General features: G+C 43.1%; 1 protein-coding gene across 1 annotated transcript in view; it reads left to right on the top strand.

Annotated features, from left to right (window-relative positions):
• Crybg3 (crystallin beta-gamma domain containing 3) overlaps positions 1-13,747 on the top strand; it is a 105,701-nt gene that overhangs the window by 68,865 nt on the left and 23,089 nt on the right. Inside the window, exons 13-17 of the mRNA XM_021184559.2 lie at positions 352-494; positions 593-719; positions 1,553-1,585; positions 6,654-6,763; positions 9,429-9,555. Of these exons, the coding sequence (XP_021040218.1) occupies positions 352-494; positions 593-719; positions 1,553-1,585; positions 6,654-6,763; positions 9,429-9,555 (540 nt within the window). The remainder of the gene's footprint in view (positions 1-351; positions 495-592; positions 720-1,552; positions 1,586-6,653; positions 6,764-9,428; positions 9,556-13,747) is intronic.

Here is a 13,747-nt window from a genome sequence, read left to right as displayed (position 1 = left end):
TACCCGCTGTTGCTCACGTACATTATGTTTCACTTGGCTTTGTGTAGATTTTGCTCAAGTGAGACTTTGAGTATTTCCTCTAATCAGTGATACACATGATGCATCTGATCCTATCAGTTTACCTAAAACTGTTGGCTAATTTCCTTTTATTTGACATGTGTTATTTTCAGATTAGAGCAGATCCAGGCTTAATGTTGTCCTCTAAACTATATAGGAATAGCGATTACAATATCGTATTTCATGCCATTTAAAACTCTACCTGGAGTCATCAGCGTGAACGTTTTTCCTGACAGCATGTGGGACTGGGTTGGCGTCTGCTTCCTTAAACAGACCCCTTTCCCTCCTTTTTAGAATTTTATAGAATCTTCGATCACACTGTTTGAATCTGACCTAGAAAGTGGGAAGTTTATTGACATCACGAATCAGGAAATTTCTGACTTAGAAGAGATCGGCTTTGGCAGCGAGACAAGATCCATTCATGTGAAGAGTGGAGTGTAAGTAGCCCCCACAGAAGAGCCTGGGGAGCCTGGGCAGGGCGCGCTCAAAGCTGGTGGCGGCTCAATTCTACACTCTGCTCTTCTCTCCCTCCTAGGTGGGTTGCCTACCACCAGAAGTTCTTCTGCGGCGATCAGTACATTTTAGAGAAAGGAAAATATAAATGTTTTTTTGACTGGGGAGGATCAAGTAATACAATCTTGTCTATCCGACCAATCCAACTGGTAAGTGAAGCGTGGGGCAGGCGGATGCGGGAAGGATACAGTTGACTGTTATACAACAGTGGTCCTTAACCTTTTTAGCACCGCAGCCCTCGAAAACCAGCGCCTCGTGTTGTGGTGACCCCCAGCCATAAGATTATTTTGTTGCTAATCCATCATTAGTGTGCTTTTGCTAGTTATGAGTCATAAGGTACACATCTGAGTTTTCCTGTGGTCTCAGTTGACCCTCGGGCAAGGGTCGTTCGTTCTTTCAGTGTTGCTTGGTGCTCCTGATGAATCAGCTGCTGCTGAGTCACTTTCTGGAGATCCAAGATGAGTACGACCCTGGTGACTCTTGCTCATTCAAGGGAGAGAGATGATTCGTGGGCAGTTATAGCGTGGTCAGCAGGAAGTGTGAGGTCATGCTGGAAGAGGCGGAGGAGGACGCTCTGTCTCGTGGGGTCAAGACCTTCCCCAAGGAAAGAACTCCCTCCATACCTTACGGGAGTTCCCCGTCCTGGGAAGAGTACTGAAGCATCAAACGCTGTGGTAATGAGAAGCACCGCAGAGTTGGCCTGGATCCCTGTGCCTTAGCGTCGGAAATTTGAGGCCCTTTCTAGAATGTACCCAGGAGCTCTTTGCTCCTAGCTGCAGTAGCACTCAAAATAAACTAGTCCCGAATCCTAAAATCATTCCAAGGAATTTCTATAGGCTATTTGGAGCAGAGGCAGGTGAGGGAATTCAGGAAATTGATGAGACTGTGAAAATCGTTTTCAAAGTATATTTTCAAAATACTCTGAAGTCAGCTAAGATGATGTGATGCCAACTCCTTAAAAATATTTTAATATGTCTTTCAGGAACCACTCGGGATAAATGAGCCTACACACTTGGTATGTTTCAAAATATTCTTAGTTTATCATTTTTGGAGTTTTTACCAAAGGCACTTAGACTTTCTCAAACATTTCTCTTTCCCTGAGATTAGTTTTGTTGCTTTGTCACAAAGCAAGTTCCTCATGTCCTCAGTGACAGTGGGGCGAGGGGTGTCGGTTTTTGTTAGTTGGACTGGCTGGATGTGTCACAGCATCCTTCCTTTCCTCCTGACAGAGCTGTTGCTCTGCCCACAGTGGGGCCCTTGGGACCTCTGCCTCTCTGTCTTTGCCATTTCCTGTTCTGTCCTGTTGCCATCTTGCTGAGCCCCACCGGCCCCCGTGTCCTCAGAGGGGCTGGCCTGCAGTGCTTATTATAGACACAGGCTGAGAATTAACTACGTTAATTTATTTCTTTTCTGGGGAGGGCTGTGCTTATGTGCGGCAGACTTGTGGGAGAAGGTTCACTCCTGCCATGTGGGTTCTGGTGTTCAAACTCAGGCCATCAGGATTGGCCACAAGCACCTTTTCCCACTGAGCCTTTCATTGTGCTGTCCACAGGGATTTCTGATACTTGCATCATTTTTTAAAGCTCTTAAATGCACTCACTTTCCCATCTCCCTCTCCCCCTTCTCTCTCTCCCCCTTCTCTCTCTCTCTCTCTCTCTCTATTTCTCTCGTGTGTGTGTGTGTGTGTGTGTGTGTGTGTGTTTCAAAAGGGATTGGATAAGACACCAAAGCCCAGTGTTGGTTTATTGTCTAAATTAAAGTCAGCTTGAGGAAGGAAAGTAGACCTTACATGAAAGAAAGACTAAATAGGGACAGAAACACCAAGGAAGGGAAAGAGGGGGAGGAGGCCAAATACTGTTTTCTCTGTTTCTTATAAAATAACCTTGTTAGAAAAAACCCCTGTCCAAACTCCATGTGTAGTTATTGATGACCGGTGACATTCACTGCCTTACCATAGTGTAAGTCTTTTCTGAGCATGTCCAGTCTCCATGTTCCTGTCAGTGCTCAGCTTAGTGTAACCATGCTCCCACTCACTGCAAAGGCTTTGATGGTTTTATTACTTTCTAGTTAGCCGAGGCCTTCAGGGACAGTTCCTTCTTAGACATAATTGAGTGGTTGATCTTTAGAGACATGTCTTGCCAGAAATATTCTTCTGGACTTTTGGAAACCTTCAGCTGTTGGGTTTTTCTAGAGCACCGGGTTTTACATGGGTCAAAACAGCATGTGTAGATAATGAAGCTAACAAGAATAATTTCTCAACTGCGGATGAAACATCCCGTTCTTTTAAGTTCTTTCCCCTTCCCAACTCCTCTGCTCTTTGTTTTTCAAAAAGGAACTTCAATGTTTGGGGGGGGGGGTGCAGACTGCTGGGCTTTTGGTGTTTTCACTTTCCAGGTCAACCTTGAAGAGGGGAAGCAGCAGGCATGTGAGAGGTTATGCTTGCTAAGTTGCATACTGAGAGTCAGAAGCCCCTCCCCATTTCAGACATTTGCTTATTTACGTTTATATAAACAAGAACAAGCAAATCTTGGCTGTGTTCCCATAAGGTATTTTTTTCCTGTCTGAGTAAAGAGACAGTTACATTTTAGGGCTCAAGTCAGAGAGGGACTTTTTTGTTGTTGTTGTGTTTTATGTTCATTATCTCAAGAGAAACTTCAAGCCACTCGGGAGGGGGAAATCTAGAAAATGTGTAGAGAGCAATATATACACCATGAGAGTTATAAACATACACTTGCTGGTGGTTTGATAGGCGTGAAAAACTATATCTAACTGTTAATCCTAATAGAAAACCAACATTCATGGAGGAGAGGGCTCTTCTGCCAAGACTGCAAACCAGGCACTAAGTCTGATACCAACTCAAGATGCACATAGCAGAGTAGCGATCCCCATCCTCAGAGGTGACATGCCACTTTATTTCTGCTTTTTCTACTTTCCCCCCAAACAAAGCAAACAGTGAGCAGACTATGGATTATTGTCACCGTCTCTCTGACTTAGCAGGTGCCTGATGTCATAACCATTACTAGATTAACTATTATGAAATGTAATTTCTTCTCATGGGAAGTTAGAGTGACCCAGTATTTTGTATGAATTCTAATCTACTCTACCCTTTGACCTAGCCAGCCACCTTGGATTCCTGGGGACCTTTCTCATTTCTTTTTACAAAAGTAATTGCTTAGAATATTCTTGAAACACTGAACTATTATTTTACTCTACACATAATTGTATCTGTGAAAAAGAAACGAGGCAATTTCTTGTGCCGCATAACTTAGCTTTATTAAGCTTTGAATGACTGGAGGGTTTATAATAACTATGTTTGCTGTTGACTTATAGGCCAGTGGTTCTCAACCTGTACACTGTGACCCCTTTGGGGGAGGGGGTCACGTGTCAGATATCCTGCATATTTATGGTTTATAACAATAGCAAGATTATAGGTATGAAGTAGCAATGAAATTATTTTATGGTTGGGGGTCCCCGCAACATGAGAAACTTTGTTGAAATGTTCCTAGCACAAAAAAGGCTGAGAAGCGGTAATATACGGGGATTCTTATACAGTCAAAACCCAGGAAGAATTATTTAAACAAATAAGATCTTGCCTAGGTAACCAGCAAGATAAGATTTTTATGGTGTGTTTAATTGAAGTGAGCAATTTATGTAGAGTCTAATTGAAGACTAGAAACCAACAGATTTTTGTTTGTGTATTGTCTATGAGGATGGTCCACATGGTTGTGTGACGTGTTAGAGAGGAGAACTTCTCTTTAAGTTATTTTAGTGTAAAAGTAAATAAAATGATTTCAGGAGTCCCAGCTGACCCTGTGAAATAAATTGAGCAGCCCATCTGTGTTTGGTCAGTAATTAACTTACTGGATTTTTATTTTGTCAAGTTAGATTCTATTACATTTTCTTAGGGTGCATCATAAATGAAAATTACACAGTGAGATGTATTTCTGCAAAGTCTAAGTCATAAAGTGTTGACAACTTGTGCCTCAAGGGGTCGGTTAGAATGGAGACATGTGGCAGTGATGTGAGGAGATGGCCTTCTCTTTCCTGGCAGAATATGTTTTCCTTTTCTCTTCTCCCCTTGTTCCCTCCTTTCTTCTCTCCTCCTCTTCTTTCATCTCCCTACTTTCTTGCTTCTGTGTACTTCCATGGAGGAGACTGGTAAGCACAGACGAGTTCCCACATGGCCCATGGCAATGCATGTAGTTTGAAGATAACTCATATCCTGTCCTCTGTTTGCTTAGTTTCTAAGCAACACATCAACCTGTTTTGTACATCTATTGTCCAAGAAAGTCTAAAGGAAAATACTATAGTGATTTGTATGGCTAGGTTTTCTCCAACCTTAATTTTTCAAAACCACTATCAGTTAATTTTATTAAGAATGGAAACTACAGCTTAACGGTTTGCAGCTGCTGTGCCTAGAGCTGGCTTCTGATATCTCGAGGGCGCTCTTCATGGGTGGGCCAGCTCGGGCCACTCTCAGAGCATCGTTGTGAGAGCTGTTCTGTTCCCATGCACTGATGGGGTCACCAGAATGAGGGGGTGGTTTTGTAGCTTTGGTCTAATGTTGACTTAACCATGTACTTTCTAATTTACAGGTAAGAAAGAAATAAACTCAAAATATATGTTGAACCCAGTTTCCATATGTTTGCACAGAAATAGTTTATCAAAGTACTATGTGTGAATTTAAATTTTTCTGTGTATGAAAATAGACTCAGACCTGAAAGGGGCCTCCCACTGAATTATCTGAGCTGTACTACACCCGCCTGACTGCTGTCTGGAATTTGACATTTCCTGACTTTGTGGTGAAATGTTTAAGAGTATGTGTGTGTGTGTGTGTGTGTGTGTGTTGGGCAGTGTGCTGAGATCGAACTCCTGCATGCTGAGCAAAGTCTACATGGATACTAGTGTCTCAAGCCTGAATGAGACATGAACATTAAACCCAACGCTACATGAAAAATACACCCTACCAACCAGAAGCACATGTTCTGAGTAAAACATCTGTGGGATCCACTTTCAAGTAGTGTTTCTGGTTTGTTCTGTGAATTTTGATAGTGTTTGCAAGCTGTAGAAAATTTGTAGTTTTAGAAGTTTGTGCTTCGTGTTCATTGTGAAGCCTACATCTCGTTTGGGACTCTTCTCTCGACTGAAATGTGATGGATCTTCTTAAAACAGGGAGTTCCTTGGTGCCTGATGCTCCCTGTATGGTGTGCTTTCACAACAGGAAGCCACCTTGTGACAGCCACCTCTGTGGGCCAGGGGAGTGCCAGGGTTCTTGCTGCCCAGATTTTGGCGGCTCTTTGGTATCAGAGTGAACAAAGAATGAAGCTGTTAAGAACCAGATGCCACCAGAGGATGAGGGTGATGGCGAGCAGCCTCTGCTTAGGGAGCCTTGTTTCTGATGGCTGCATTGGCAGGACTCCTGTGTGCAGGGCATTTATTACAGTGCACTCCTTGCTACCATGCAAACATGTCTGTGCGGCAGCATGGGCCTGGGGCCAGGCCTGTTAGAGTCTCCAGAGGATGGTGAGATATTTGTACATAGGGCGCAGACATACATTCATTCATTCATTTCATTCATTCATTCAAGGCCTCTAGAACTGCAGTTTAGTTTTTTGTTTGTTTTTGATTTTGTTTTGTTTTGTTTTTTCCCAGCTCAAAGGGGGAATTTTAGTTGGGATTTCATTCTCTGTTTTACCATGACAAAAACTCAAATAGAAACATAGTGTGATATTCAGTTATATTGTATCAACTCTCAACTGTACACTTGAGATATTATCAGAAAAGTGAGCCCATAATCTAGAATACATACCTCTCACGTTCTTCACCATAAATTTGGGGTTAAACCCCACACAGTGTGACACAAGCTATGATGAATATATGGTAAATATAAAAATTTCATTCTCAGGTAAGGAGGAATAAAGGTGCACTCAGGAGACTGTCACCATTCTTCACATAACTTGACTGATACTAAATAAAACATGAGTCTAGTGTCCTGCTGAACTTTTATGAGCGCCTAAATGTTTATTAGCCTGTGATGATGTTAAGCAGCCATTTCACGGTCAATCACTATTATGTTCTCACAGCTCAAAGCATTCAGTAAAGCAAGCTTCCAAGGAGAGTGTATCGATTTCATAAAAGAATGTGCCGACCTGACCTCGTTCACGCCGGCATCCTTTAAGGTTCTCCGTGGCTGGTGAGTGCGCTTCCGACTCTTCTCCCTTCGATTGTCCTAAGTGTTTAAGTTTATGGAGGTCTGGCTTTTTATTTTTTTAATTTTTTAATTTTATTTTGGCATACACAGTAATTTAATTTTATAAAGCACTTAAAATGTAAAAAAAAAAACCTTTTTAGCGTGTAGGCTGTATGAAAATAAATGATAAGGCTGTTGTGTTTGCTGATCCTGGCAAAGACTGTGGATTATTGGTAAATGGAGCCAGAAAAATGATATTCATCCTGTAGGATATGTTAAAAACCTTCATACTGTCGAGTGGTCAGTGTTGGCACATGCCTTTAATCCCAGCACTTGGGAGGCAGGCGGATCTCTGAGTTCCAGGCCAGCCTGTTCTACAGAGTGAGTTCCAGGACAGCCAGGGCTACTACACAGAAAGAAAAACCTGGTCTTGAGAAACAAAGTAAAATAAGATAAACAAAGCAAATCAAAAGTCTCAGACTGATCATGAGATCTAGTATATATATTATTTCAGCAGCACCCACTTGCCACCGTCCCCTTAAGTGAATGTGAGAAAGCCGTCACCATGGAAATAATTGCTGGCCTTAATGGATGGCACGTTTGCTCCCCACTTGCCCAGAGCCACTGTCTGTCCCAGTTGCTTTCCACCGGGCACTCTAATCATGGACTCTCATTACCTCCTTGTCCTCCATCATGCTGCAAAGTTGTAAGCCTTGCTTACTACCCATCCAGATATAGTCTTCAGGGTCCAACCCCAACATGGCCTCCTTGACCTCCACTCTCAACCATCAAGCAGAGTTTTCCCTCTGTGCTTCCTTCTCCCTCTTATAGTTTGATCTTTTCTGCGTCTCTTACTGCTTTGATATTTACTTCCAAAGGGTTTGATAATTTTACAGCTCTAAAACATAAAGTCTTGTGAGTTCAGAAACATGACCAGCTCTCACTGTTGTGAGAGAGAAATATGTAGCAAGGACTCCAAATAGTTTCCGTACCATCATCTGGCTTTGAGTCTCTTCTCCATCAAGGTGGAAAAGAAAATGTTCTGCAAGATGAATTTTCACCCCTCAAGTAAAAAGAGGCATTGAAGTTTCACTGCAAGGAAATTTTTGTTTTCTCTCCTGATATTGAAGTCTAGGACAAACTAGTCACATGTGCTGGAAGTATACGTTTAAATTCTAGTTAATTGAAAGGAATTTTTTAAAAAAATAATCATTTTTTTCTTTCTTTTTTTTTTATTGGATATTTTCTTTATTTAGATTTCAAATGTTATCCCCTTTCCTAGTTTCTCCCCCTCCCAGAAACTCCCTAACCCCTCCTTCCTCCCCCTGCTTCTATGAGGGTGTTCCTCCACCCACATACCCACTGCCACCTCCCTCAGTTTCCCCACATTGGGGCATCTATAGAGCCTTCATAGGACCAAGGACCTCTCCCATTGATGCCTGACAAGGTCATCCACTGCTACATATGCAGCTGGAGCCATGTGTACTCCTTGGTTGATGGCTTAGTCCCTGGGAGCCCTGGGGGGTCTGGTTGATAGGTATTGTTGTTTTTCCTATGGGGTTGCAAACCCCTTCAACTCCTTCAGTCCTTGAAAGGAATTTGAGAGCCATGGGGATTGTCTGAGCACTGAGTTTTTGTGAGAGATCTGGATATAAGCCCAGTCCCCCTCCTTCCCAGCTGTGCAACTAGTTAAGTCGGGCCATCCCCAGCTCTCAGACTCCTCCTGTATGAAGGAGGAATGGTAATAGTGTCCTCCCCAAAAGGCGGTTTTCTCCTCCTGGTGCTGGGAATCGAACCTAGGCAAATGCTCTACCGCTGAGCCACGTTTCAAAGGATTTGTAAGCAATTATACATAAAATAATGCGAGCAAAGAACTTTGCTTCTTGCCTAATACATTTAAAAAAAAAAAAAAACCCTGATAAATGTCATTACATAGGGGAAAAAATGACAGTAACTGTGGTGCCCCCTGGCACTCATTCCTGTGGTAATTAGAATTAACCTGGTCTAGGTAAAGTACTGGCATTCTTAAACTATAGGGCTAAAATTTAAACAAGCCCAAACTACATTACTGATAGCCAATTAATTATTCTCTTGGGCTCCTCCTTTGGAAACCCTGAATCCTTAACCAGGCTTTCAGTGTGTGGTGTAGTGAATGAAATGTAACGTGAAGGACTCACTTTAAAGAAAAAAAATTCTCCTCACTGTCTGACACAAAAGTGACAGATATACTTTAAAGTAAAACTTTTCCCCAACATAACTTAATCACTCTGATTACGCATCACCATAAATTGATCCCAGGGTTTTTTACTTGAAGACCCTAAATTTACAAATGTCATTAGTATAAAGCAGATGTCTTTTCATTTCAGATTTCAACTGTGCCATGTACTGGTGCATCTTAGGAGAAGCATATTAGCTTTTATAATCGTTATTATGTTGGTTGTAAAAACGAACGTACATCTTCAGTTTAAGCAGTTATTGAGGGCACAGTGAAACAATGTCTATGACTCATACCCAGAGCGGAGTAAGCAGAAACTAAATAAGAGCAGTCACTGTCTCCTGAACCAGGATGCCTCAGCAACATGACTTCTGAACCCTAGTTTCTGTAGCTTGGAGACAGGACAACCTGGAGGCTGATTGCAGTTTGAGTCTCTTCCTGCTTGTTTAACAGCTGGCTCCTGTATTACCAAGAAGACGGTTTCTATCATCAGTGTGTACTGGAAGAGGGCCTCTACGTTGACCTCACTTCCTGCGGCTGCCCATCTGCTAGAATCAGAGCGCTCAAGCCCATCGACTATGTGAGTAACCTGCTGGGCGTTGGGTTCTGAGACAGGTGTGTTAAGGACCTGGGGTACTGGTGAGGCAAGGAGTCCAGTGGTTGCACCACTTCCAGCCCTGTAACTCTACGCAAACTGGGCCGTGTCTCTCAACTTGAGCGCGCAAAAGGAGACAGCTGTGCTCATGTGTGCCTCACGGGATTCTTAACAACTCTGGAGTACCCTGACGTGCATGAAAGGCAAAGCTCTTTGCAGAACGGTCTATAGTGTGAAATGAGGAGAAATATTATTATGGGAAACACCACATTATTAAAACAGAAATAATTCAACTATTGGTTATTATGAAAGTGAGGTTCAGTCATGAAATCCAGCTAAAGGGGACCTGTCAGGATGTAACCTCAAGCACTAGGGAAATGGAGATGTGTGCTTACATCTCAGTATGGTACTAGGGAAATGGAGATGTGTGCTTACATCTCAGTTTGGTACTTTCCCTCTGCCTGGTTGATGTTTGGCACTTTCTCATTTATTATCTGTAACAAACAACAACAACAACAAATGGACTCTCTAAAGCCACTGCAGTATTAAGTGAATGCTTAAAATTGTTATGGCTGCTTAATTATGAAAAGGATAGCATCATTCCATTTACATAGTAGTTGAGTCACAGGACAACTTGCTACTCAGGTTTCCAGTGCACATTAAGACATGGACTACCATTAGTATTGACTTCAACTTGAATTCTGGTAAGCAAGGACTTCACTCCCTGGCCTATGCAGTAGACTGCGTCCCCATGGAGGCTCACGTCTGTAGAGTACATAAGTTCTTCTTTGCCACAGGTATATTTAGAAACTTAAGTGTGAGAAAGCCAGCACTCTGGGCTCTCTGTCCTAGGCTTCTGTTCTCCAGGATCTGTGCGAGGGAGGTAACAGGAGTCCAGGATACATCAAGGATCTGACTAAGAGGATTCCCCAAGTACATGGCTGGTCAAAGCTTGAGATGCACACAGAGCTGATGATAAGCCCTGAGTTATAGCAGGGGCGACTCAGACCTTCCAACCAGAGGTGACTTTAGGGGGTAAGGTCCATATTCAGCTCCTTTGATCTGAACCTTAGTGGTGTCATCTTGTTTCCCAAGGCATTCTTGGAGAGAGTATTCTTGGTATCAGGCTAAGAATAGCATCTTGGCTAAGGAATGAGAATACAAATAGACTTCTTGGTCTCTCCCTCTTGCCCCATGGACACTAACTCTGAAAGAGTAAGTGGCCCCTAATGCTTCCTGTCTGTCAAGGGAAGACCGCTAAAATGGTAAGAGGCACGGAGACAGAAGTGTGATATGCTCAGCACCAATCTTGAAAAAGCATTGGAAAAGTAGGCCGTATTCACAGGGGAAGGGATTGTATTTTTAAAGCACGTTTTAGTGGTCATGTCAACTGAGATAATGCCTGGTGTCGATTAACTCTGAAAACAAAAGATGCCCTAAATAGGAAAGTACCTTAGTAAAAGGTTTTTGAAAGATTTTTAATTTGGTGAATGGAATCAACTCAATTTTAGGTAATCTGTACAGAAGTAGATCCTAATGGCTGGAATGCTTGAAATGCGGGGCATTTTCTGCCCATCAGGAGGAACATGTGAGACTGTTTCAGTCACCAAAAGGCTAGTATTTGAGCATGGTATTTGGTTACAATAAGGGAGTAGGCATGTCAAAATCAGTATACCTATAGGCTACCATTTCCTGACAAATGAGCCATCCCTCCAGATCCCAGTCACATGTAGTTTCCATGTCTCCTTCCCATGGAGAGTCCTAGACATCGGTCTTCTGTCTCCCCCTCCCATCTGCTTTCTTTGTTGCTCCATAGCGATCTTAAGATGATATGCCTTTTTGTATGTAGTTGTGCCACTAGCCAGTGTGATTCTAGATTCATCCTAGGAAATGTTTCTGTCTGGTTGCATTAAGTTTACATATAAAGCTAATCTGTTGGGTTTGTTTTGAATGATGAGCCCTGCAGCTATTGAGGGTATCGCCTGCAGTTCTGTGGACACGTTAAGACTAAGTGCCCAGTGCCTTAATGCTATCACACTGAGAGCCTTAAGATTTCATTTTCATGTGGGATCAGCCTGGGCTATAAATGACAGTTTTATCCAGGCTAACTTCTGTCTGTAGAGATGAAGGTTACAGTTGAGAGGTCCATGGATATATGATCTGTAGTGTTGCGATGATTTCACTGTGGAAGGAGTTTCCCAGACTTGTTGCCCCACTAATGTGACTTGGGACAGTCTCTTAATTTGTCTGGGTCTCAGTTAACACCTCGGAAACGAAACCAGTTACAGCAGGAATTATCGAACTGGTGACAGCTTATAGTTCTAGTGCAGATAAATCGACTGATAAATATAGTGAGCATGAAAAAGAAGTTGGCCCACCCAAGTTTTCACATGGTTAGAGGTAATATTGTGAATTAACGTTCACAGAAGTCTCAGAATCTTTGTACTTTCTAACATGGGTGTTTACAAAATTTCTTTTTTAACTTTCCACATCTTCTTTTAGCCGTCACAGAGCAGTTGAGTAGCTTCTGTTTCAGACTGAGCACTGATTGTAGACACACACTTGTTTTGTGTCTTACTGATGGGTGGGTATGATGGACCTTTGATCAGGGTCGTGGTTGTTTTCATGACAGTGGAGGGCAGGAGTCAGAGTCACATCTGGGGCTTCTGCAGAAACTCAGCATCGTGCATCCATTTCTGTTCAAGGGATGAAAGCTTTTTAAGACAGAGTCATCAATTGGCTTTTCTCCTTCATTTTAGAGGACAGCTAAAGCTGACAAGATAATATTCAAACGGCATAGCATACACCTATGGAGGCAAGGGAGGTGGTCTCTGTTATCAGGGTTTTGGCAATGAGGTGGGCACATTTAAAAGTCCTCACTATATTCTTTGTCTGTCCTTGTCACAAAGCCAGCCTCCTTTTTAAAAAAAGAACAAAAGGACTGTTGGCCTAGAGGAGGTCTGATGACCTGTCACATGAGGAGCATGGCACACCATAGACTATGGTCCTAATTCCCTCTTAGATTTCCTGTAGGATTTACCATGGGGAACTGTTGGTTGTTGTATCAGTGTCTGAGAAAAGTAATGGCAGAGCAGGTGGTGTTGGCAAAGAGAACCGAGGCCCGGAGGTTTCGTCCAGATCTCCTCCAGCTGTAGCCGTGTTTATGGAAGCTGATGTGTTTGACAGTGTTCCTTAGTGTAAGTTTCAAGCCCCCTTGGAGCGGGTTTGTGTGGGGTTGTTTCTCTGTAAGGGTTTTACCAACCTTGGTGATGGTTACCAGATGGCTTCCTAAGATGAAAGAGATCAACTGCTAGGTTTAAAGAAGCTTAAGTGTTTCGCTGAAACCACAGCCTTCTATATTTAGAAATGATTGTATTGGGTGCGAGAGAGCAAGCTGACAACAGGAACCGCAAGCCTGGTGGCTGTGGCATGCCCTGCGGCCTCCGGGAATAGAAAGCTCAACTGATTAGTGATGTGGGAGAAGAAAGTTTAAAGGCTTTCTCTTTTGCTTTGATTTGGCATGGTGGCGGTGTTTAAAGTGACTGAATTCTCTATAGATATATTAAGAATACTGCACAAGAATGATTTTTACTGAACTTTAATTACTGAGTACCAATCATGTACCAAGGTTTTAGTAAGCACTAAATAAAAGGCAGTAGAGATTAGTATAGTGAACTCATGCCATGAAATGCAGATTTCCTTATCGCCCTGCCCTCCCTCCCTCCGTGTGTGGTTCCTGGAAATTGTCCTTGGCCACGTTCTCTGTTAGCTGGGGGTTTCTGTGACTGGTGGCTCTGTACCGCACCCCTGGGCCCACAGAGTGGACTCCTTGCCTGTAGCCCACGCAGCAGCAGCCTGCTGTCCCCGACACCTCTCAGGTCCCCAGTGCGCCCTCCACAGCAGTGCTTGGGCATCCCGCTTTCCCTCTCGGGCGTCTTCTTTCATTCCCCGTCCTGTTAAAGGCCAACATCATCACTATCCCACACTGCTCCTATGACAGCTTTCAAACATCTAATCTGTGGAGAGTACTAGATAGAATTGTTTTCTCTCCCCTCTCCTCACTCTCCATCCCATTAAGGAATTTAGGAATATTCTCTCCCTCCTTCTCTCCCTCCCCTCCTTCTCTCCCTCCTTCCCTCCCACTCTTCCCTCTCTCTTACACACAGATACAAACCAC

This window comes from Mus caroli, chromosome 16 (assembly GCF_900094665.2).
Source record: "Mus caroli chromosome 16, CAROLI_EIJ_v1.1, whole genome shotgun sequence".
Classification (NCBI taxonomy): Eukaryota; Metazoa; Chordata; class Mammalia; order Rodentia; family Muridae; genus Mus; species Mus caroli.
The sequence above is the reverse complement of the archived record's forward strand: the minus strand, read 5'-3'. Positions and strand labels throughout refer to the sequence as shown.